At 38.7% G+C, this 24,800-nt stretch overlaps 3 protein-coding genes and 1 pseudogene across 8 annotated transcripts; 2 read left to right on the plus strand and 2 right to left on the minus strand.

The window, feature by feature from the left end:
- Positions 1 to 17: 17 nt before the first annotated feature.
- LOC111803137 lies at positions 18 to 6,230 on the plus strand (annotated as a pseudogene).
- A 2,710-nt stretch (positions 6,231 to 8,940) lies between these two features.
- On the plus strand, positions 8,941 to 10,338 carry LOC111803951 (peroxidase 10). The gene is made up of 4 exons (XM_023688574.1): positions 8,941 to 9,237; positions 9,334 to 9,525; positions 9,600 to 9,762; positions 9,847 to 10,338. Exons 1-4 carry the CDS (start codon positions 9,019 to 9,021, stop codon positions 10,254 to 10,256), a joined length of 984 nt encoding a protein of 327 aa, XP_023544342.1. The 5' UTR covers positions 8,941 to 9,018; the 3' UTR covers positions 10,257 to 10,338.
- A 438-nt stretch (positions 10,339 to 10,776) lies between these two features.
- LOC111803952 lies at positions 10,777 to 14,576 on the minus strand. The gene is made up of 11 exons (XM_023688575.1): positions 14,384 to 14,576; positions 13,799 to 13,867; positions 13,532 to 13,639; positions 13,328 to 13,444; positions 12,702 to 13,202; positions 12,287 to 12,621; positions 12,105 to 12,204; positions 11,927 to 11,986; positions 11,702 to 11,785; positions 11,490 to 11,606; positions 10,777 to 11,322 (listed from the first exon to the last, which is right to left on the minus strand). The coding sequence occupies exons 2-11, from the start codon at positions 13,853 to 13,855 to the stop codon at positions 11,017 to 11,019; spliced, it is 1,785 nt and encodes a 594-aa protein (XP_023544343.1). The 5' UTR covers positions 13,856 to 13,867; positions 14,384 to 14,576; the 3' UTR covers positions 10,777 to 11,016.
- A 2,228-nt stretch (positions 14,577 to 16,804) lies between these two features.
- Positions 16,805 to 22,841, minus strand: LOC111803864. 6 transcript variants are annotated; one of them, XM_023688462.1, is made up of 4 exons: positions 22,570 to 22,841; positions 19,785 to 21,627; positions 18,419 to 19,094; positions 18,151 to 18,294 (listed from the first exon to the last, which is right to left on the minus strand). In XM_023688462.1, exons 1-4 carry the CDS (start codon positions 22,626 to 22,628, stop codon positions 18,275 to 18,277), a joined length of 2,598 nt encoding a protein of 865 aa, XP_023544230.1. In that variant the 5' UTR covers positions 22,629 to 22,841; the 3' UTR covers positions 18,151 to 18,274. The 6 variants fall into 6 exon arrangements, with proteins under 6 accessions (XP_023544224.1, XP_023544227.1, XP_023544228.1 ...); XM_023688456.1 differs by having other exon boundaries at positions 16,805 to 19,094; positions 22,570 to 22,838; XM_023688459.1 differs by having other exon boundaries at positions 16,805 to 19,094; positions 19,785 to 21,683; positions 22,570 to 22,656.
- Positions 22,842 to 24,800: the final 1,959 nt, after the last annotated feature.

The raw sequence follows: 24,800 nt of genomic DNA on the forward strand, positions 1-24,800 counted from the left end.
TTTATGTGGAAGTGGAAGCCTGTTAGGAGTTTTGATTTTGTTAGAGGAAGAGCTCATTATTGACCTCTCAAGGGAGACCTTCTTACCGTTTGGCGTGGAGGGAAGTTGCAACCCGCGTTCTTCCTCCTCCTCCATACCGTTCCCATTTCATGATTTGGATTACCGTGATTGATTTATCACCATGGGTTGGTTGCGCAATATCTCCTTTACTGCTTCCTCCATGGTGAGAATTCCGGCCACTGCCACCGGTGACCATTCCCCGACCAGAAAGGCTACTACCAGAGACTCCCACAATCATAGTTATCGGGGAGTTGTTTGGCGTTTTGGCGCCTCTAAACATTCCCGCCATAGGAAGCTTCGGAACTTGAGCGGACGTGAGCGTGCTGCTACTTCTTTGGCTAAATGGTCCGATACTACGCCCGAACCCGACTCCTTGTCGCGACTGTCGAGTACTTCTGATGAACATGCCGTGCCCTTGCCGCTCCCGGAGGTTCCCCCGATCTTTCAGCGTCGTGAAGGGATCTCGAATTCGAATTCTGCTTGTGGAGACGGGGATTGTCCTCTTCCGTCGCCCAAGGATTGGCATGGCCGAGGCGGGGACGACCGTGATGTAGATAGATGTAGAACTGCACCTCCTCTTAAGACTGGAGGCGGGGATTCCATTGGTACTCCGATTAAAAGGTAGCCGAACTGGAATGTCCTTCCTTCTCTGTACTCCTAACGTCGTCAAATGCCGTATTTTATGCCTTTTCCATTTCTCGGTTATGCTTGTAGCTTTTTGAGTTTCACATCTCTGTTTCTAAATTGAAGACTATTTGAAGCTACTGTGAGCTGTGGGTGTATGACTTTGAACTTTGTAAAGAATTGCACAGCGTAGTGGATAAGGCACCAATGACCATTTCAAGGATCAATAGTTCAATCTTCCACCTGCAATTGTTGAACTAAAAAAAAAAAACCCTTTGTTAAAATGTTAACCGCTATGTCTATTGTTTACACTGTTTAGTGCGTCTCTGCTGTGTTCTCGTGCTCATTTGCATCGAGGTTTCAAAAAGTTTAGGGAAAGCTTCGCGTCTTTTTTTTGGCACGAGTGTTACATGTGCCGTGTTGGTTCTATGCTTCTTGTTTCATTCTTGTTTATTGAGGATGGGATAAGTCGGTGTGATCTTATTGATATGCCTTGCTGTTTGGACAATGTTGATATTGTATCGTGTTCTGTGTTTCCACTATAACTTTATACTTGTTATTATGACCAACACTTGCTCTCAAATTTAATGAACCAGTATATCTGATTCTGGGGAGAGGCAGAAGAAAGAAGATCAGATTGGGACAAGGTCGTCTGGGAGGGTGAATCAATATGCCAGACGCTTTCCTGAAGCATCTCAGAATAAATTTTGGATTGACGTTCCCTGTAGGAGTGCTCCTACTAGTCCTTTTGCAAGTCCTACACTCAGTCCCCAAAGAAATAGTTCCAGGAACCTTTCAAACTCCCGTCATGTGGCTCCATTAGAATATCAAGGCTGGTCTGCACCTGAGCTACCATCCTCAGCAATGATGCGGGGGGTTCCTCCTGCATTCTTTGATGGCTCCACTCTTAGCTCTGAGAGTTCTCCCATGCATAGCCCAACAGGTAGAAATCCCCACCAAGATCCCAGAAGTCCAACAGGAGCTTCATCTCCATTGCACACCAAGATTTCCCTTGAAACACATGCTCCGCGTCGTGAAGGTTCTGGTCCTGTCAGTGTCCACCCATTACCTCTTCCTCCTGGAGTACCAATGCCTTCATCGTCAATCTCAATGACTTCACCGTCAACCATAATGCCTTCACCATCAACCCCAACGCCTTCACCATCAACCCCAACGCCTCTACCATCAACCCCAATTACAGAAGCTAACACTAAAGCTGAGCCAATCTCAATGAAAAATCAATGGCGGAAAGGAAAACTTATTGGCCGGGGCACATTTGGAAGTGTTTATGTTGCAAGCAACAGGTATATGAGTTTCGTTGGCATCTTCTGTTGTTGTCATTTGCTTCTGGCGACTAACTATGTTTTTTCCCCCTTTTTACTCCCCCAAAGAGAAAATGGAGCTTTATGTGCAATGAAGGAAGTTGAATTATTTCACGATGATCCGAAGTCAGCTGAATGTATAAAGCAATTAGAACAGGTAATTTAAAAAAAAAAAAAAAAAAAAATTGAGTTGTGGTCAACTGTTTAATAAGCATAGTTGCGTACTCTTTAGCTTTTTGTCACAAACCCTTTGTTTTTTTGTGTCTGGAGGAACTTTCTTATATGATCGGAGGTTTTCCTTTCAACTGTTTTCATATTATTGACCAACTCTTGGCTAACAAATTATTGTTTAAGCTGGTAAACATGTTTGAAGAAGTATGGTTCCGGAATTAAATTCTTAAGTGCTTAGTTTTANTTTTTTTTTTTTTTTTTTTTTTTTTTTGTAATTTATAATTTGGATTTTTCTAAATAAGATAAGAAATTAAACCAGAGATTCGCAATAATTTGTTATACTTTGTTTATTCAGTGAAAGTGATACATGTGGTGTGATTAACAGTTGAGTGAATGTAGTACCATATTATTTGGTGTTGTACGACTCTGTATCCTTGTTTATGTAGTGCCTTAGAAATGATCCTTCCTACGAGATATTACTGCTACTAGCAAACTTAATGGACTAGTCTCGTTAAGGATATGAAGATAATAAGTTCTAGGTGTATGTTTTGTTCATCTTTTCTTCATGTTATTTGGTATTAGCTAACCAGGAGTCTCTTTGAAAAATTGAAGGTATGACTATCTGACGTCCTACTTGCTAAAACCTGATATTTAAAATAAAAAGTTTTTCTGTAACATACGCTTTATTGAGGCAGGCTTTAGTTTGGCTCATGTTATGCTTAAATGCTGCCATCGGCATTCATCATCCAAATGGAGTTAATGCTCTGCTATTTTAAAATATGCCATAACTTCATATTTGTCCTCTGATGGCAGGATGACATTTGATGCTGTTTAGTTTTGCCTCTGTTCTTCTAACTGTCACAGGAAATCAAACTTCTGAGCCAGCTAAAGCATCCAAATATTGTCCAGTACTATGGTAGTGATTTTGTGAGTACTTGTTTTGCTTGTTACGACATTTCAAAGTTATTCATTTTTATAATCTTATAACCAAATATAATTCTTACTCTGGGATCTATGTAGGTTGAAGATCGATTATATATTTACCTGGAGTATGTTCATCCTGGTTCAATTAATAAATATGTTCGTGAACATTGTGGAGCCATGACAGAATCTGTTGTTCGAAGTTTTACTCGTCACATCCTCTCAGGGTTGGCCTACTTGCACAGCACAAAGACTATACATCGGTAGGAAACATTCGTGTTGATGTGTTTGATACAAAGTCTTGAAGTTGACATGTAAAATCAAGATGACCACAAATATTCTATTGAAAATAAGAAATAAATACTTGAATATTTAATTTCTATCTTCAGTTAGTTTAATCGTGGAAGAAATAATTATGATCAATGGTCTGTAAGCTTATATTATGTTTATGTGACGATATCTGTTTGGAGATTTAATTTTTCCCTCATACAGGGATNTTTTCCCTCATTCAGGGACATTAAAGGTGCTAATTTGCTTGTAGACTCTTGTGGGGTTGTCAAGCTTGCTGACTTTGGAATGGCTAAACATGTAAGTTTGAGATTTAGTGCGAATTTCCCTCTACTATTTCCTCCTTTTAGCATCTGTTACTTAGCCCTCGTCTTTCTGTATTTTTGCCAATTTCAATAAATTAATGGCATTGATCTCTGTAGTTTGGGTTTCTATTTTACTTTCGATNAGTTTTTTTTTTTTTTTTTTTTCAAATTATATCCATACATTTTTATAAATTAACGGCATTTTTCTCTATGGATTTGGTGTATATTTTAGATTTGCTGAAACCATGGTCTCATGTGTGCACTACTTATATACTTGTCACTTTAGGTAAATAGGTCTTTCAATTTGTGTAACGTTAGTTCTAGGCACTCTCAACTTTAGTATCATTGTCACACAGTCTAAGAATTGGAGAAAAAGAAGTCATTTTTGTTTGTAAGGTACTTACACATTTGTTGCTGCATGATCGTAGGCATTAATATGACTTTCAATTGCTATTAAGAGACTTTTTCCCCTTTTTAGAACTAGACATGAATGATGCTGATGTATATCTCTACAGCTTACAGGACAAGTTGCTGATCTCTCTTTAAAGGGAAGTCCATACTGGATGGCTCCTGAGGTATCTTTTTATTCCTACATTAGATGGGTTCTTGGCTTATGGTTTCTCTTAATGACAGCGATCACTTGAAATATTAGGTCAACTATATGACTTTATATAGTTGGACTGGCTATTTATAGATGAGGGATTTGATTAAAGTTTGTCTTTTCCTGCAGCTCCTTCTGTCTGTGATGCAGAAGGATAACAACTCTGATCTTGCCTTAGCTGTTGATATTTGGAGCCTTGGTTGCACTATTATAGAAATGTTCACTGGCAAGCCACCTTGGAGCGACTATGAAGGGGTAAGTGTTGGATAACTTGGCATGTGCTTGTAGCTGCATCAACACGGATAGAATTTTTATTTTTTCGACTCATATGCCATTTGATGAAAGTTGAGCGGTGGAAGAACTTATATCTGCACCACCAAGGCACCGAGATTTCTTGGTTGCTTGGTTGCTTGGTTGCAGCCCAGTATGGGACTTGGGACTTTGAATAGCGATAATTGTTTCGAAACTCTAAACTTTATTAGGTAAATGTGACACATTAGCTTTTCTCCATCCTTTGTTCTGCGCTTTTCACACCTAGGCAGGTATATGTGTAACGTAGTAGATGTATGTCTATTCTGGAACTATTGTCAGCTTATCATTATTCCATAGCGTACAAAAGACATTGCCGACCTAACAGAACATTTTATTTGCATGTTGAACCGATAATTGGTAGATATCTTTTGAGTTCGGTAGATTTTACTATTTGGTTGGTGGTTACAAGTTCATCTGTGAATGCAGGCTGCAGCTATGTTTAAGGTAATGAGAGACACCCCAACAATACCCGAATCATTATCATATGAAGCCAGAGATTTCTTAAAATGCTGCTTTCAGAGAAATCCTGCAGAGAGGTCGACTGCTGCCATGCTGCTTGAACATCCATTTATAAAAAACTTGCAACATCCAGATGCTCCACCTTGCTATCAGGCCATCGCTAGATCGAGTTTGATGGTAAACTTAACATAGTTACAATAGTCCCCTTCCACCCTGCTTAACTTGCCATTTTTCGTTACAGTGTGGTTTATGATGCCAGGATAAATGCTACAGCCCAAGTAAACAATATTCGAGTAAACTTGATCAGTCTCCCATGCTTCCAAGCTCACAAAATTCCAAGGGAATGTTAGCGGCCGAGAGGCAAGAGTTGCTTTTTCCCTTGCTCTCCACTTCTCATTTGTAATTGGACCATGAATGTTAATGCATTCATTACAATTCTCTGCATGATTCTAGTTCATACATTATTGTTTTATTCTTTCCCAGTGTGATTGGCTCACTCTCTCATCATGAACCTCTGACTTAACTGTAATGTCTCGTCATTCTCCCCGTTCTACCCTTGAGGCTCTTCCAGTACTGTCACCTCCATGCTTAGTTCACAATGTGCACCATCTCAGTTCCCCTGCAAATGCACTCGGCGTTGTAAATCAAACAAATAAGAAGAGCCAGACACTAATTTAGCCTATGAACGGGAAGTAAAATGGTTGTACCAGGCCTGCCTCTGGCTTTGTTTGTACCTTCCATCGATGTGCGTTTGACACGGGTGGCTAAAGTATAAAATCAGCATCATGACAAGAAGCCAGATTCGGGTGCTGCGTCTAGTAGGCGAGTTTCTGGCATAGATTGTTACTAACACATGTAGTTGTGTCTTCTTTTGAAATGGAATAGCTTCTGGTAGTCTACTCCACAATGGGAGTTGAGAAACAATTTTGTATACTGTTTTTTTTTTTCTCTTTTTATTGCTCTTCTCATTTTAGAGCTTCAGTTATGGCAATATCCACTGGTCATTCCTTGGTGTTGGCGTGGGAAAATCAGCACTTCCATGTACGACTTCAAACTGAATTTGTAGATATTAGAGTGGTATGATAATGGAATCATATGGTCGAACAAAGGTTCCATTGAAATTTTATTAGTTTGATTCCGATGGATATGCAATTCTCCTTGTGATCATGTCTTCCCTTTGTTTCCGCTCCTGTACAAGTTTTCCATCTGTACTTCAAAATGTTGGTGATAAAAAATGATTGCATATTTTAAAAATTTTCGTTTAGCTTAGAAGATGAACTAGAAAGTCTTATGGGGGTGTAGACATTATTGTTCAACCAATCAAACTGTGCAAAGTTGCGCTGTGGTCTTATGTAGAAGGACCAATCTACTAAATATGATCTAAACGATGAGGGAAAAAAGAAAAAAAAAAAAAAAAAAAAGGAAGAGAGAGAAAGAGAGTATGAAGAAATGCCATTTTAGCTTTTGTAGTTTTTTTATTTTTTGCATATCATTTTTCAACTGAATTGCCCCAAGAAAGTGCCTTGATTTGGCAGTGGTGGTGGAACCACGTGAAGTTCCATCATTCGAACCCAATTCTGCTGACACAGATAGAGAGAAAAAAGAAAGAAAGAAAGAAAGAAAGAAACAGAGAGAAAGATGGAAGCTCCAGCTCCACAAGCAATAGAGGTTTCTAGCAAGAACCTTGGGGTGGAAGAAGATGAGCAAGATAAAGCCCTCAATGAGTGGTAATCTTTCAGTTTTTCTCACTTTCTGTTCTTCCTCTTCAGTGATTTAAATCTCCAAATTAATGGGTTATTGGGTGTTGCAGCTGTTCTTGCTGCTATGACTGCTCCCAAAGCTGGCTTGATTTCTTGTGCTGTTCGGATGTGTGTGGGTGTTAGATGGTGAAGTAATTGGATTTTGTCCACAAATTCTGAGACGACGATGCTGCAGCCTGCAGTAGTGAAGATCAGGAAGCAGGAAGAATCTGTTTTTTGTTTACTGTTTTACTCACTCTGTTCTCCCTAGATTTCTTTACCTCCCTTTTCCTTTCTTCTTCAGCTTAGACTTCCTTCATCTTCTTGTTTACTGAATTCAATCTAAATAAGCTACTTACCAAACTCTTGCTCCTCTTTATGACTTTCTTTTCCTTCCTTCACTTGAACGGGTAGAGATTCCATCCTTTAATCTCTGTATCAAAGCTATTTATCAATTGAGCTCAAGTCCGATTGGCTATAATTTTGTGATTCTGGAAATTTTGATGAACTGAAACATTATAATTCTACGGTTTAAAGCTACAATGGATTTCATTCTCTATCAGTTTAACTAATTGCAGCATATGAAGAGGTAGATTAGATGTTTGAACCTGTCAAGTTCACTCGTTAACAAAATGAAGGAAAACCCCATTTGTAATCTTAAATATACTGTACATTTTTTCACAAAGACTTTAAGACTAGACTACATTCGAAAGAGAGCTACCTAGAGAATAGGATGATTAAGAAATACTTAAAAGAATTGAAAGTCACTACCTATACTAACAAGATGCACCTGCTTTTTCGGCGGCTCAATCATACAAATTTCATAGTTAAGCCTGTTTTGCTTAATGATACATGTTAGTGAGGATAAAGTATGTTGGAAGAACTCGTGTTGGTTTGTAGGGATAGTTTTCGCTCTTAGGAGCGATGACAAAAAGTTAGAACATCATCGTTTCTGTATGGTTTTTGAATTTTGTGAACAAAGAATCAATCGTATAAAAAGCAAATTAAATGCAGAAATTTCAACTCAATTGCTTTCAGACTACTACGGTCTAAAAGCAAAAAGTTAGAGAGAAAGAAGGCCTGTATTCATCAGAAATCCATAAAGCATGATGCCCTTGACTCTAGAAGAACACAAGTTATCCATTTTTCCCACATCACTTTTGAAATGTTTCTACTCAAACAATAATTCTACAAAGAAAATGGTAAAGTTTGAATCAATACTGTATAACCCAAATGGAAGTTTTTCTTCTGGAGGGGAATATGTGATTAAATGTATAGACCACACAGACATTCATGAATATGATTCATTGGAAGTTCATATAATAATCTTCATATTGAACCATACGTCATAGTGAGAAAAATGGGGTTTATGGTTTCTGTGGTCTATATTGCTCGGAGGATAAGCAGAGGTATTTCCTATGGTCGGTCTGCGTGGTAGAGTCTGATTCAGCAGCACAGATAGCAGCCAAGTTGGATACCAACTTTCTGCTAAAGTTGTAAATGAAGTCATTAGGTGCAGTGCTCAAATAGCTATCTACTCCCACATTCCCAGTTTTTAAATTGCGTTAATGGATCATAGACGCCTATTTCTTTACCTTTTCTGTGCATGGCATCAACTCCTTTTAGGTCCTTATATGCATATTCAATGAAACCATTCATATTCTTCTGCCTCCCCCATTAGTTAAAGTCCATATATTAATAGAAAATTCCTCTTCCTTAGCATGATTCCTGGCGTTGTGCCTTGTCCTATCTTCCACTATTGGATTACATACTGATGGGAAGGCATTTGGTGGCAGCCCATTATTGGAAACGAATAAAAAATGGTGAGCCTTTGAGTGCAGGTTTTTCTTCACGTGATTGGAATCAAGTCAAACTTGGGAGTGTTGTGTTGTAGATTACTTATTATACTCTTTTATCCCTTCTTGAAATGGTGAGCCATGAAAGTGTGATGTGCATCACCTTACCACTATATCAATTCTGAGTTTCAACGAGATGGGGCCTGCCTTAGCTCTAACAAAATGGTGGGTTGTACCAAACTCAATCCAAAAAACTATATTTTGAGTGGCTGAGCCACTAATTCTATTAGACCTGCAATAAACTGTGATTCTTGAACATTCTTTTTCTGTATATAAATAGCTGCTATTCCACACTGATTCTAATACAAAATTAGCAATCATTTATTGTTTCTGCTGCTTCCTCAGATCTATTATACAGACATGAAGGATAACTCCTCCAAACTTATTGTTTTCTTGCTTATAAGCTTCGTTTTCTTGAATCACCTCCTTGTGTCCTCACAACTTGATTATAGATTCTATGATGACTCGTGTCCCAACCTAACAAGGATTGTCAGATATGGCGTCTGGATGGCAGTTTCTAATGATACTAGGATGGCTGCTTCTCTCTTACGCCTTCATTTTCATGATTGCTTTGTCAACGTAATCAATTTTTCTGGATGATCATGGAGTTTTTTTTTAAAAAAAAAACTCTGTTTTTTTAGAACATATATGTAAACTTGTTTGTTTCTGGTGTAGGGCTGTGATGGATCATTGTTGCTTGATGACACTAGCTCATTTAAAGGGGAGAAAAATGCATTGCCAAATATGAACTCAGTTCGAGGCTATGAGGTCATTGATGATATTAAGGCTGTTTTAGAGAGAGTCTGCCCATCTGTCGTGTCATGCACTGATATAGTGACTCTAGCAGCTAGAGAGGCTGTCTACCTTGTAAGCAAATTTGTGGCTCACACATCTCTCTCAAACATCATGATTTTGTGTCTTTCTGAACCTTTCCTTTTCAGGCTGGAGGACCCTTTTGGCCCATTCCACTCGGTCGGCGAGATGGCACGACAGCAAGCGAGAGTGAAGCCAATCAGCTGCCATCACCGTTGGAGCCATTGGAGAATATCATTGCAAAATTCACTTCAAAAGGGCTTGATGTAAAGGATGTTGTTGTGCTCTCAGGTCACCATTTTTATGCCCCATCTTTGTGTTTCCTTCAGCTTTAGATTTACAAATCTAACCATCCTGTCCCCGACTGATGTTCAGGTGCACACACTTTCGGGTTAGCTCGGTGCATGATGTTCAAGCATAGACTGTTCAACTTCGATGGCTCTGGCAATCCTGACCCAGAACTAGATGTCATGCTGCGACAGAATTTACAGAGCGTCTGTCCCAATCATGATGACTCCAACGACAAACTGGCCCCCTTGGACACGTACACGATCAGCAGGTTTGACAATGTGTATTACAGAAACTTGGTGAACAAGTTGGGACTTTTGCAGTCAGACCAAGCTCTAATGAAACACAACACAACTGCTCCGTTGGTGGTGAGCTACAGCAGGTACCCATACCTGTTTAACAGGGACTTCGGAGCATCAATGGTGAAGCTGGCCAATACTGGAGTCCTTACAGGCCAAAATGGGGAAATTAGGAAGAATTGCAGGGTGGTGAACTAGAAGATGATATGCTTTTTGTAAATTAAACCAAACTCAACTCTCTTTCAATAATAAAATGGCTGTTGGCAAGTGTTGTTGATGATTCTGCTGTTGGTTTCTAGAGTTTTGTTTGTCTGAGTAGTTGAAATTTGGGCCTGTGTTCAGCCCAAAATCTCAGCTTCTTCCGACACTATTGGAGGGTAACTGCCCCATAGATATTATCTGCTTTGTCGCCTGTAAAGCATTGTTTAGGGGTTTATGTGGGGACCAGAATCAGATCTGTTCAGTCCTATCCTACTGAAGCAGTCCCTAGGATCCAAATTTTATATTCACCTTATCCGTCTGGTTGACTTCACATTTTTCTTCATTTATTTTATATATAAACATTAGACAGTCAAAGAGTGTAAAATTAAAAAAGTAAATAAAATGAAGGTATGGTTGTGTTGGAAGCAAAGGGGAAGAAGGGGGGAAAGACAGCCGTTTTTGGCTCTATATCTGAGGCTATGTTGAAGCATTTCACATTGTTTTACATTATAGAATCTTAAATCAAATCACCTCTGTTTCCTTGTAGCATATACACTGATTAAACTGTGCATTACATTTTGTAAAGAACAAAAATTGACATTTATTGTACTTATCTTCATTCTGTATTGTAACTGTGTGTTCTATGTTTAGTATATGAACTAAGCAACACATTCAACATTCGTACAACATTGAGGATCGGAGGAGTGAAACACAAACCTAAACACTAATCAAATCAAAAGATGAAAAGGTTTATGTTTCATCTGTGTAACAGCATTCTGAAGCTGAAATTATATGGCATTACTTGCACTAATTGGGAGACACCCTCTCTTCCTTTCCTCTCAACGCATTTAACTGCTTCAATTCTCATCTCATTTGGAAGCTGCAAGCAAACCCAATCCAACAGTGATTCCAAATCCTTTGCGAAGTCAAGTAAGTACCAATCCAAGACCTTTGGAATCATCAACTTGTTGTTTGTCTTTGAAATCCCAACTGCTGCCTGTAAATACTCCCTCTTCGCTACTTCTAACTCCTCTTCAACTTTAGATCCTGTGTACACTCTCACCTTCATTTTACACCAAGTTATAGATCAGTAATATTTGATTCAAAGACGATATCTCTATTGGTAAGAGGCTTTCTAGATGGAGTTCGAAGTAAAATCTTGAGCGGAGTTATATTAAGGTGATGAACAATATCGTAACTAACTTCCATGTGTAAATGTAGCATACTTACAGCAGGAGACGACCAGCTTCCACAGCAGAGTGCAAATGTGATCAAGGGTTCGGAACATTCCAATCCGAACAAACTGCGTGCTCTCATCTCATCGTTCTTTACTGCTTTCGGACAGGTCTGAGGTTTATCGACGAAAATGCAGCAACTACTTAGAATCTGAAAGACTTGAGAAGAATACTGGGAAATGTGAGTGTTGGAAAGGATAGACTTACGAACTTCAGATGATAAGGAAGCCTCAAGATGAAGTGCTCAATTGTTAGTGCATTTAGAAGGTGTCCTCCCACAACAATTGTTGCCTGTTATAGAACAAAACTTTCCATTTGAATGTGATGAACAACAAGAATCCGACCGAGCTTAGGCTTACTGTTAAAGTCGAGAATCTAAGAAAACTTAATGGAATTCAGGTCTGTCTTTGATGGTGGAAACAAGATGATTACCTTTTGCATCAATGTTACAACTCTTTCATGAGTCTGAGGTATGCCCTGCTCTATAAATGCCTGAAGTCACACAATGCAGCTGCATTAGTTTCTTGATTAAGGCCACTAATTAACAAGTTAATGAAGATTTTTATATTGAGCAATCCTCCTGACATATAATGGTGCATTGGTAGCTCACATTCATCATGCAGGAATTGTAGGTGTTGATCCAGAAAGCTAGCTTTTCCTGATGGTTAAGACCTGCCAAGTTCACCGAGGCGAGTCTTCGGAACAAGTTTCTGCGCGTTCGTTGAATTGCTTCATTAAGTTAATAAAACTAACAAATGTTTTCAGACAAGACAAGACATCCAGAGAACTTACTTGAGTCTATGAATTACAAAAACTGCGTTAGTTGAACGGTTGAAATCCACAGAACTAGCTTCGATTGCACAAAGATGTCTGTAGGAACCAATGTCCCTCGCTTTGAAATCTGAACCGACATCGTAAGGATCTTGCAACTCTGCTGGTCCATTTGATGTATGAGCATCTGATGAGTCCAAAGCTTTGTCTTTTGATGAACTCAGTCTTATGAAAATGGAAGATAAACACTTCACAATGTCCTCTGAAATTTTGTTTGGTGAGCTACTAGCTTCTATATCATCACACAAACTTGACGAATTGTCCTTTGCTCTTTCTCGTTCCAATTTAAGCTCTAGCTGGAACATTAGAAGGAAGTCAATGAGTAATTTGAAATTTATTCAGGTGAAGATAATTCAATATGGGAACAAGCAAAAACCTGAGATTTCAAAGGAGACTTCTTCAGTGGGCTTATAGTTCTATCAACTTTCTTTTCTGGAGATGGCCTTTTTTTCACAGGATTTGTACATGATTGATTCTCTTTTCCCAGCCCATCTTCTGGAAGAAACAAAAACGAACTCGATTTCCCGGGAACATGTTTCCCATTGGCAAACCTGTTAGAACAGTTACCATTATGATCGAAGAAGTTGTCGTTCGTCGATAGCTTTCGACTTGAAGAACATCTGGCCAGTGAAGGCTGCAGCCTGGCTGTTGAGTTTGCAGAATTGAACTCATTTTGGCAATATGACTTCGTTCTCCGATGCTTCGAGACTCTTGTCGAGACAGGCTCCATTGTGTCTATGGAATTGTCTGAATTCCTAGAGGAAGATGATACATATACAGCTTCCTGATAGAGTCCTTGTCTGAAATTCACAACCTGTTCTTCTAGCCTAACAACCTCTTCCTCTAGAACAGCTACTTCAGCTAGAAGTTCTAGTATCTGCAACAAGGGAGGAAAAACAGGAATTTTTAAAATTGAAGTGATTTGAATCCAACCCTTTTCCATTCTTTGTATGAAGAAGAGAGATAAAGGTGTAATATCTGAAATTTGCAGGTTTTACTAACATAAGGAGGGAGATATGGAGGAAGACGAGGGAGAGCTCCTAGGGGTCTAGTAAATGCTCTTTCTAATGCCTTATGAACATTCTCTTCATGTCTCAGCTTCTTCTTCAGCTTATCAACCTGAAAATTTCAAAATTATTAAACCATCAAAGACGAACAACACAGGCATTTATCCCTAAAATGGCAGCTGGAGAAGGACATAATTACATCTTGTAGCAATGCTATTTTTCGTTCTCTGTTTAATTTGCGGCGATTTATGGTACTCCCAGATTTGTCATTCCCCATCGTCTTGTTCCTCTCTAACTTCTTCACCTTCTATACAAATTCAGCAAAGGAAACGCGATTACAAAAGAATAAGAACATAATGTGCATCAGAAAGAACAAGAACGGCAATCATTTCAGAATGAACATAATGTGCCTAAACCCACATAAATCGAAATGCAGACCAGAAAGCAATCTAATAACTAAATTCACCTTGTCATGATTAAGAGTTTTGACGGTTTGAATGCTGTCGCGGACTCTGGCATTCATCTTTTACTTTTGCTGGGAAAAGAGAAGGAATTCCACCAAAAATCAATATTGCCACAACCCAAAAACAAAAAGAAAAAGAAACGGAAGCCGAAATGGATCAAAACAGTAAAACCCGAAAGAGAGCGCTTATGTACAAAGTATAGAGCGGGAAACTCAAAAGCAGAGGACCCAGAAATCGAACAAGTGTGCGTTTTAAAAAAGCAATGGTGGGTGTATGAATCTCGAAGAGAGTGAAGGGAGAAAGCAGTAAAAGGCCGGCAGATGAAGATACACAAAACGACGAGGTTTGGAGCTGAAAAAGGCGCCTTCCAAGAAGTGAGATTGCAGAGAGGTAACACAACACAACACAACACAAAACCCATCTGCAAATCATAGCAATAAACAATTTGGCAAAACCCAAATCTTGAAACAAAAAATAATGTAAAATACAACATGGGTTTCATAATATATATATATATATTAGTCCAGAAGTAAGCCATAAGCAAACTAAGAGAGAGAGTGAGAGAGAGAGAGAGAGCATGGCATTACACAGAACTTGAGACTAGCAATCGATGCAGAGCAAAGCATCTTTTTTTCCTTGCTGTGAATATATAAGCTTTTTTGTGCCAATGAAAGAGAGAGATAGAGAGAGAATTGTCGGAAGGCGTTTGGCGCACAGCGAGTGACAAAGGAGGGATTGTCCGAAGCGCTTTTGGTGTCCCAAAGCAGAGGAGAGAGAGAAACAGAGGCTCTGTTTCCAGTAAACTCAATAAAAATATCATCTTTTTGAGTTAAACTTAAACCCCTTTTAATCTCCTTCTCTATCTGTCTTTATTTGGAATTATTGCTCATCACATTCTATATCCTAAGCTTTTTAATTACCATATCATTGTCTGTCTTTTATCTTAGTTCATCAATATGCTTTTGGTTGGAGGAGGCCCAGCCACGAGCTGCATCCACACTGTTCACAAACAAAGCTTACATCTTCCCTTTTGGTTTTAAATTATTTATAGGACATATCACCTCTTCTCTATCTTCTATTCCTTTAACTTTTTTTAAAGTTTGAAATGTCTGCTTTTGATTTCTAGGTTCCTAAAACTGTAAAAAGAAAAAGTCTATGTGAACTCACCATCATCATTGTCTAAATCAGTATAAATCAGTAGGTGTCTAACCAATTAAATTATAATAGATTCAACCAAAAATGTTTCATCTTGTTTTCATGTTCTAGTTCATGACGTTTAACAATATAGTTATTAGTATATGATGATAACTCAGTTCAAATTTGAATAAAAGAACATAAAAGATGATTAGCTTAATAAAATATAATTAAAACAAGGAAGCAAAGAAGAGACAGCCGTCTGCGTACGTAATTAACCATCTTAAATTGTTTTCAAGTTATTAAATTGTCAAAAAAAAAAAAAAAATGCCACTGGTCCCCTATTAATGTATGAAAAAGAAAAATGAGAAGAATTAAAAGAAAGCACATTATGCTTGGTTGTGAATGGAACCAAAGTGAGAAGTAATGCCAAAGTATAAAGCAAGCACAATATCAGAGCATTTATGCGTATGCCCCAATTCTAAAACACTTTTTTAAACCCTCCATTTTCTTTTATTCAGGCAAATATGTTTCGTTCTTTCTTGCGTGTACTTCGTTCGAATAACGTGAAAAAGGTTAAGATCTCGCCCCCATACTTGAAAATTCGAAGTAATTTTGTAGTATTTATTTTTTACATTCAATGGTACAAAGTTATAAGTGGGGGCATGGAGAAGGGAGCGTTGGATGATGGTAGCTGGTAGCCTTCTCCAGAGTCCTGAGTCCTGATCACTGACGTGCATGGAAACCTAAATGAAGATCCAAAAGAACAGAAATACACAAAATGGAAGTTGGTACTTTTTGTCGTATGAATTAGAGAGTAACCATTCATTATTGCTACACATGTAGCCTTGAAGAAACCAGAGGAAGTTAAAGATAGCCATCATGGACCCAGGCCCTGTCTATGGGCTGGCTGACTGGCTGTACCTGTGGTCCAGTACGCACAACTGGACCATTCTTTTAAATGGGCCCACCCACAAAACCCAAGCATTGGACGAACAAAACAAGCAAACAAAGGTTGAAGGGTTCCAGAATTTGGCAGAAATGGAAGGGCTTAAATGCGAATGGAAGATTGGGTTTGCAGTCACTTCGCTTTCGTTGGGTCTCTCAGGCAAACAAAATTACAAATGGTCCTTCCATGCTTACCCTCTTTTCTTTTTTTCTATTGAAATTCAGAGTAAATGCAATACAAAAGGTTTCCACTTTTATCTTCTAATTTCTGAGGGCCATCTGCTCTTCCCACTCGTCGCTTTCTCGCTTTGCCAATGGAGTTTCAACGCTCAACACAGACACTGCCGTCCTAGATGAAGCTCAAACATGTAGTATCATTGTATTTTGGCTGTCATCAGAAATCCCATTATTTATCACCAACCCAAGAATTTGTTATTTGGAAGAAACAAACATTTGGATTGTGCTAACCTTTACTGATTATCCATTAATGGTTCTTCTTCCCTTCCAAACTACTACAAATTCAACGTAGTAGTTGGTTCCCAATGTTGGATGATGAAAGTCCCACATTGGCTAATTTAGGGAATGATCATGAGTTTATAAGTGAGGAATACTAACTCCATTGTTATGAGGCCTTTTGAGGAAGCCCAAAGCAAAGCCATGAAAGGAATGATTATGGATTTATAAGTGAGGAATACTAACTCTATTGGTATGAGACGATTTATAAGTGAGGAATACTAACTCTATTGGTATGAGACGGTTTATAAGTGAGGAATACTAACTCTATTGGTATGAGACGGTTTATAAGTGAGGAATACTAACTCTATTGGTATGAGACCTTTTGAGGAATCCCAAAGCAAAGCCATGAGAGCTTATGACAATATCATACCATTGTAGAGGGTTGTGATCGTCTAACACCCAACACAACTAATAGTTTAGGGTTGTGATCGTCTAACACCCAACACAACTAATAGTTTAGCAGAAGTTCTAATAAGGATATCCCCATTCATACCAAAAATTCTCCAACCCAACAAAGAATCAGTCTCCACCCACCCCAGCCAGAAGTTTTGTCATCCTATAATAGACAATGAAACTGAGTGCAATGCTTATGAAGGCAGCAGCGCTGTTCATCTTCAACTAGGTTATGTTTGGAAAAACTAAAACCAAATGGCCAGGAAAAATATTTTTCAAAAAAAGCCACATAGAATCAGGACNTTTTTTTTTTTTTTTTTTTTTTTTTTTTTTTTTTTTTTTGGTATTAATCGATTAAACTTGAGGATACTGATAATAAGATCTTACAGACGTTGGCTGGGTTTTAGCAATGAGAGTTTGAGGACTCGTTTCAAAAAAGCTATCAGAGTCCTTTTCTATGGCACTGGGGATCATGGGAAGGACATCTTTTGATTTCTTAATCAAATGAAGTCCAGAAAAGTGATCACCCCAGATATCATATTTATATTTATCCTGAATTCCAGACTTACCTTCCCCTTCTAAAGAAGCTTTTCGGTTGAATAGTTTAGAGCCAGGAGCTCGAGCTTGCAGATCAATTTTGGAGGCTGAAGCAGCGAGAGGAGAGCATATGACATTTGGTGCAGGCCTGCCAGCAGAAGGAAAAGTGGCTGAAGGCAGCAAAATTGGTTTACTGCAACTCTTTCTCGACTCCGAAGGAGTTTCCTTGGAAGATGAAACCAAGCTGTCAATGCAGTTCTTCACACTAACTTCAGGTTTTGGCGAACTCATGACAGAAGTAGGTTTAGATGTTTGTGCCTTGTGGGTTTCATCAATCACCCGATCAAAGAGACTACTTGCCTCAATGGACTGGTTCACATCAGGAGACATAGGCCATCTACGTTTTGGTGTACCAGATGCAGTGGGAGACAAAGGGGACGAAGGTGTAGAGTTACCACTTTGACTACTGGAAACTTCAAACAGACCAGCTAAGTTCATGCCACCTCCCTTTTTCTTCTTTCGCCGCCTCCCCCTTTCTTTCCCAGTTTTCACCGTGAGGTAATTTGGTTGAGATGCTTCCACAGCGTCAGAATTCTCAATTACTAGAGATTTTGACTGCAGGGAGGATTCTGGAGCTCCTTTCCCTTCAAAAACAGACCAAACATCTGAGAATTGACTTCTTTTCTCATTGTGATGTACAGAACAAGCCTTCTCCACACTCCTTGTAGAACTCGATAAGTGCTTGATCTCATTCTTGCATAAGAAATCCAGAGAGCTCAAGGATATCATGTGTGGAAAAATCCAACAAAATAACAAGAACATTACAGAAGAAATTAGGAGAACGGCGAAGGAGAATTTCTTCAGTCGTGTCCACAGGACTGATTTTCTGCAATTATCGAGCATATAGAAGGGTAGACTGGCCTTCATGGGTATTACAAGTATACCAGTAGCTAAGGCCAGCTCAAGATCTCTATAAACCACAGAAGCAGAAAGATCAGTCTGGTATGATATCGTAAGTTTTTTTGACTCCCCAGGTTCAAGCGCAAAATATTTACAATTATGTACTAAGAAACCATCTAATGCACATTCTGTACCTGATATTTTAATCTTCTTGAATTCCAATGGCAAGTCACCAGTGTTCTTGGCATAGAACTCTTTCAATAATGGCAATGTACAGGCATGGCTAATCTCTTCCTTGTGGACTGACCTTTCTGAAGGGGAGATGTTGAGCAAAATTGGGGATTCAAGCTCAAAATCTATACTGATAACAGGCTTTGAACCCTCGAGAAGAAGCAGAGAAGATGAACCCCCATATCCTCTCATTGACAGCCACTCCACACCAGATAGATTATTTCTAATCAAAACTGAACTTCTCCAGTGACATCGACCAGAAGGGTAGAAAAGTATAGGCCCAAAAAGCACATCACCATAAGGATGAACATACGCCTCTGTAATTGCATCCTCTGCTAGTGAAAATCCATATTTCTTTGGCATAGTAGAGTCATTGTGAATCAAACTACCAGATGGCAGGTGGATAAATTCTTCGAGGTCTTTGCATTCATCAATAATTTCACCTGAATTAATGATTAGCTGCATTACAACTGGCCACTTGCTTGGATTTTTCACAGTAATCCACTTAGTAGAATGACTTCCAACCTCAACCATGGGAAAAAATACATCGTGCTCATCAAGCACAGACATGGACCTTCTGGTCCCCATAGAAGCCCAATTTTCAAGAACTAATTCATCTGCTTCTGCTCCCGCCACAGCCTTCAATATAAAGAAGAATCTTGGTCATTTTGCATATTACCAAATGAAGAGTTAACTATGCAAGTACATACAATTAATGCATGAATGTATAAAAGGTGTGGAAGGGACGCAGGAAAGAACAATATCTCAAGCTGTCATGCTCTCAACAACAATGATTTAAAGAAAAAAAAGGCATGAACATATAATCCTATTATCATTTGCTTCTCAAGATCTAAGTCCTAAGTAGCTCCTGACTACCAAGCTTCATAATTGACTCCCATTATAAGCTGCATACGAGGATAAAATAAGATCGAAAAACCAGATTACTTCCATGGAAATCGGTTGAATCTGCGAAAACCCTGACACTAAGTTGATGAGGTGAACAGTCAAACGGAAAGCATGTGATATGAGAAGGAAGGGGTTTGTAATAAAGTATATTCAGCCAATTTAAAAAATAAAAGAGTAAGAAACTTCAACACAAATTAATTGCAAAAACATTTCATGAACTCAAAAATAAATGCTTAAGATTCTAAATATGGAATGCCCACAAATATACACAAGTAAATAGTAGTCATAGCAGCAACTATACTATTAGATAAGCATGAAAAATGCATGGTTGTAAGAAATAAAGTTTATTCTTAAATGAGTGACAACAAACTCCCTGCATACAAATTATAATATTTATAAATTTAATATAAAAAAAATGTATACCTTGATTTCTGACTGTAACTGCACGTGATTGGCCAAAGTCCCCGCTCTTACATTACCAGATGAGAAGTGTTCATTTTGCTTTCCGTATTCCATGAAAGAGTACTTCCAATATTCTGAACATAGAAGGAATATATCCTTGCAAGGAACTTCAATATGAGAACTAGTTGACTCATTTGTCAACATGAGTAATTTACATTTGCTATACATACTGAAAATTTCAGGTGAGGCTTTGTCGACGTCAGCATGTTGTTCATTACAGGTAATCAGAGCAACTTGTGAGACAGTTCCAGGAAAAAGTAGCAAGCCTTCTAAGCTTTTGAACTCAAAAACCTTGCTTTCGGCCACTTCAATAATCTTAAGAACACTAAGCAAGTGAGAAGCGCTGTTCTTAAGTGCAATGGCAACAAAAACATTTCCATGGTACAGTAAAGGCTCAAAAGATGCAAATACAGACCCTTTATGATCAGCATGAGTTGATCCTCCTTCAAGTTCAGCTTCAAGAGGGACCGCTACCACATCAGGCTTATCCTGCGAAGGCCTTAATAACTGCAGCCAAAATGTGCCAATGATTGTCCCGCCATATTCAAATGACAAGTCCACTTCTATAATATATTCAGTGCTGTGAGGTTCTATCTTCCACTGTTTGTAGGGCCTCATAGACAACGATGGTGAACCTATATGACCAAGTTGGACAACCAAGCCTTCTTTGACAATTGACGGCTTTGGCTCTTCAAATACCTGATATCTATCTACTCTACAAACTACTTCAGTATGATAACATTTATCCTCTTTCAAAACTGATATCCATCCTGTTAATTCCTCAACATAGAGCACATCATCATAGGGATTGAATAAAGACAAATTTTTAGTCCATCTCCCACTTGAGTGTATATTTAGGCTTAACAAAGGCTGGATTCCATAAGGTGACTGAATGGCAAAGCCTTTAGCTGGGACCAACAAACCACCAAAACTTGTCTGCAAAATCAGATGGCCAGAGGACAAGCCCAAATATTTTGGGTAGAAAACAAAGTAAATAGAAACTGCTTCACCAGGTCCTAAAACAGCCTCACTAAAATTGCAAGAGTAGAACTGTGAGTCAGTGCTGAATGGTTCATAGATATGTAGAACACTTCGGTTGCATGTATTTGTCACAGTTAATGAAGCTAAAGAAGGTAAGTATAAAAATTTATGTTCCCAGTCCAACTCAGTAGGACTAATATCTACAAGGGGAGATATAGAACTGTCTGATAAATCTGAATTCGTAACATCAAGATTTTTCTTTTGTCCAGAACTTGGGCTTTTCTGACAATGATGATCCCCTCTACATGTGGAAAGATCAAATTTACTAGTGCTATCATATTTTTGTATGGAAGACAGCTCACTAACATCCTGTCCCGAGTTTAAAGAACATGAAACTATCCCACCTTCAAATAACTCAAACATGCCATAATCTGATGACTGGCTTTTGTAGGCAGCCAATTTGTCATCTTGAGTTGATCCAACGGGAGGTGATGAACCACCAACCAAAGACGCTTCTACATCTATCCCTTTCTTATTAAATGAAAATTCAAGTACTGTTGAAGGAAAGCAGAATAAACAACTGTCAGTACAAACACTTTCAAAACTTAGGCGGGATGTTGGATTGCTGCCCGAGCTAATATCTGCAGGAAGGGTGCTATGGATGCCATATGCAGGATCATTCATGTAATGTCCATTGTCTTCATTTGACACTGGTTGCAGGTCAGAAGTGAAGCATGGTCCACATGCAGCATGGTGAAAAAAGGCACATAACAGAACTAATATATAAATGATTGCCCTGGCAAAGTCTGGATGAAACAGTCCCCTGAATAAACCAAAAGGGTATATTCCAGTCATTCACAAAATTTTGTTCAGTCCAACCTACGCAGAGTGCAGGAAAGTTTGTTAACAACGAATATCAGACACCATAAATTGAAAAGCTACAGTCAGATGGTTCTTCATTTCTCTACTTTTCTCATCAAAGTTTCCTCCCGCCATTCTCACCAGTCAAACGATGCCATGTAGACCAGCTGCTTGCAAGCGTTGAGGAATGCATACAAAAGAGTTAAAAGGGAAAATGTCTATGCATGTCCAAGATTACCGCTTTCGAACATAACGGTTAACAATATCCAACCGCACTACAATCACCGTTAAAAATCTGATCACCTTGATTTTATTTCTTCAAGTTAGATAAAAACTATGTTAAATGATGTCTAAATGCAACAAATAGCGATAAACATTGGATGATTTGATTCCGAGTATCATGGAGACGGTTCAAATTTGAATCATGAAAAGTTTTTTTTAGACTAGACTTCAAGAAATNAAAAATCAATTAACACCAGTAGAAACAGGAAGAAGTAACAATAAACAATCCGAGCTAAAACCACCAAGCCAACTTATCACCCAAACCCATCATTTAAGCTCGGAAAAAACTCCAGACGAAAAATACGTCCACAGACCGAATAAGGTCTACAGAGAAGCATTCAGAATCAGAAAAAAATAAAATAAAAAATAGCAAAACGACAGCTCCAGTAAAACGGATACGACGTTCCAAGAAAACAGTACCAAATTGGAATAACCAGAAAAGGAAAAGAAATCGACTGATAACTGGAAATCAATTTTTTTCAGTTTCTGAAAACATCGGAAGCCAAGTAGGTGGATGTCAAGAAACTAAGAAAAAAGAAGTAGTAGCTACAGTAGCAGAAGAAGAAGAAGAAGAAGAAGAAGAAGAGTGAGCTGAAAGGGATGATGAAGAACCAAAGTTTACCGAGTAAAAGGAAGTGAGCGAAGAGTTGGAGGTCTGGTATTTAGGGCTGGAAAGTCCATGAAGAAGCGCAGAGAAATACCATCTGAGTTCCGATGGATGGAAGTTTCCTTTTTAGGGTTTTGGTTCGAAATTGTATGCTGGGTTTCTGGTCTGCGTCCTTTCTCAGAAGAAGCACACACCTGATAAACAGAACACCAAACGAATGGCTCCCGGCGAAAACTAAAGAAAAAAAATAAAAAACTGAAAAATAGCCCTTGTTGGCCGAAATTACCAAAAAACCACCCCTCACCGCACCGCCTAAAATGTTTTGAGCTAATAGCCTACCATTTTCTTTCTTTTATTATTAATTAGTATAATAAATAGAACACAAATTTAAACGGATCACACAATTACTTAATTCTTTTTTTTTTCTTTTTCTTTTTTTTGTAAATTAATTTCATTAGTGATAGTGTATTGAAAAATTGATGGGAATTATTAATGAGTAATAATTTAAAAATTGAGAAGTGTATTATATAAGTACGTAGCAGGGAGGATCTTGCAATTTATTTTTATGAATATTGGATTAGTTGAACATTAATTATGAATTGACTTTTGTAAAGCTGTAGAAAGCACATGGGAGTGAGACGCATTTGGCACCTTCTTGTCCTAAAATTTTCCCTCCACCAACTTGGAACCGGTCATTGTTGTAATAAATACACTGCCACGTGGGAAAAAAACTCCTAATAACTGACTCCTCTCAGCTGTCGCCTTGCTTACGTGTCCTCTCCGTAGCTCCCGTAAATTAAAATCAACGTGTTCTAATTCTAATGAAATGAAAAGCAGCAATTTAGGAACATAAAGTACTCCACACAAAATGTGCCCCAGTAAGAAAAGAAACCTTTCTCAANCGCCTTGATCACCGTGGACATACGCAGCTCCCGCTTTACCTTCGCCTACCGGGAAAAGGAAAGTTCCCTCACGATAGGCCCTCCCAGCTCCCGAACGTCTTTCTATCAATCGAGAGAGGTACAGAATAGTACAACAAACCAACAAGACAAGAATGGACTCATAAGATGGGCGGGAAGCTATTTCATTTTGTTATCCGCCAAGGAAATGAGAAAGGAATTCTCTATACACGGCTGAGAGATGACCGTATTGTTGCACATCCTGAATAAAGTACCGTAGGCAAGCTCAGTGAAAATCAAAGCGTGTAGAACTAGAACTCAGCTTTCTCTTCGATTCGTAAACTTCGGATCTGCCTTTCGTCTCCGGGTGACTGAGAGAGAATTTGGGCCTGGCGTGCATCCGGTTCGGTCAACAATAAGGTACAAAGCAGATTGATTAAATGGGCTTGAAGTTCCATTATCGTTAGGTCGAAGATCTCTACTAGGTTTAGTGCACTTTGGTAGTTGCGAATGTTGCCGTAATCCATGTATTTCTCATTTCGTGTTAGCTCCTCCAAGAGCTTCCTGGTCCGTAGTAGACGAAACCTTGGACTTCTATCGGACTTATAGCATTGCCTGGTGAGCTCGCCGTTGAGGGTTGGCCTTACAGGAGATCGAGCAGCCTTTCTTTCCCTGCCTGGTATGCTTTCCCGCTAATGTATCATAAATCATTTTTGAGAAATATATGTTAAGGAAGCAACCAAGACCGTCGGATTCGAGGGACTAATTCTATTGTTCGTATTTCGGACGACGGAGATTGATTGTGGCCCCCACTCTCCTCGACAGCGTAAAGAGCAAGGCAAATTACTTACTCGGTCCTTTGGTTATTCGCCTTGTGGGAAGGTGGGACCCATTTCCTGCCCCAAAAGCAAATGTACTTTTTTGTAATTTTCCCTTTATTCCTACCTCCTCTTCCTCTTCCTCTTCCTCCTCCTCCCATCGACTCCGCCGTCTATTCAATCTTTTTTCAATTTCTCAATCCCAATATAATAGTTTTTGTCATTAAATATATTAATTGTCTCCTAACTTCATAATCAGCCTTAATGGTCTAAATTAAACTCGATTCGAAAAATTTATAGACGACGATATCTAGTAATGGTAGGTTTAAATTATTATAAATTATATCAGAGGTAGACATGGGGCAACGTGCTAGCGAGGGTGCTCGGCTCCCAAGAAAATGGATTGTTAAATCTCACATCGGTTAGAGATAAAAATAAAACATTACACATAAGGATGTGTAAATCTCTCTTCAGTATACGCACTTTAAAATCGTGAAACTGACGAATACATAAGGAACCAATAGAAACA

The sequence above is a fragment of the Cucurbita pepo genome, chromosome LG10 (assembly GCF_002806865.2).
Source record: "Cucurbita pepo subsp. pepo cultivar mu-cu-16 chromosome LG10, ASM280686v2, whole genome shotgun sequence".
Lineage (NCBI taxonomy): Eukaryota > Viridiplantae > Streptophyta > Magnoliopsida > Cucurbitales > Cucurbitaceae > Cucurbita > Cucurbita pepo.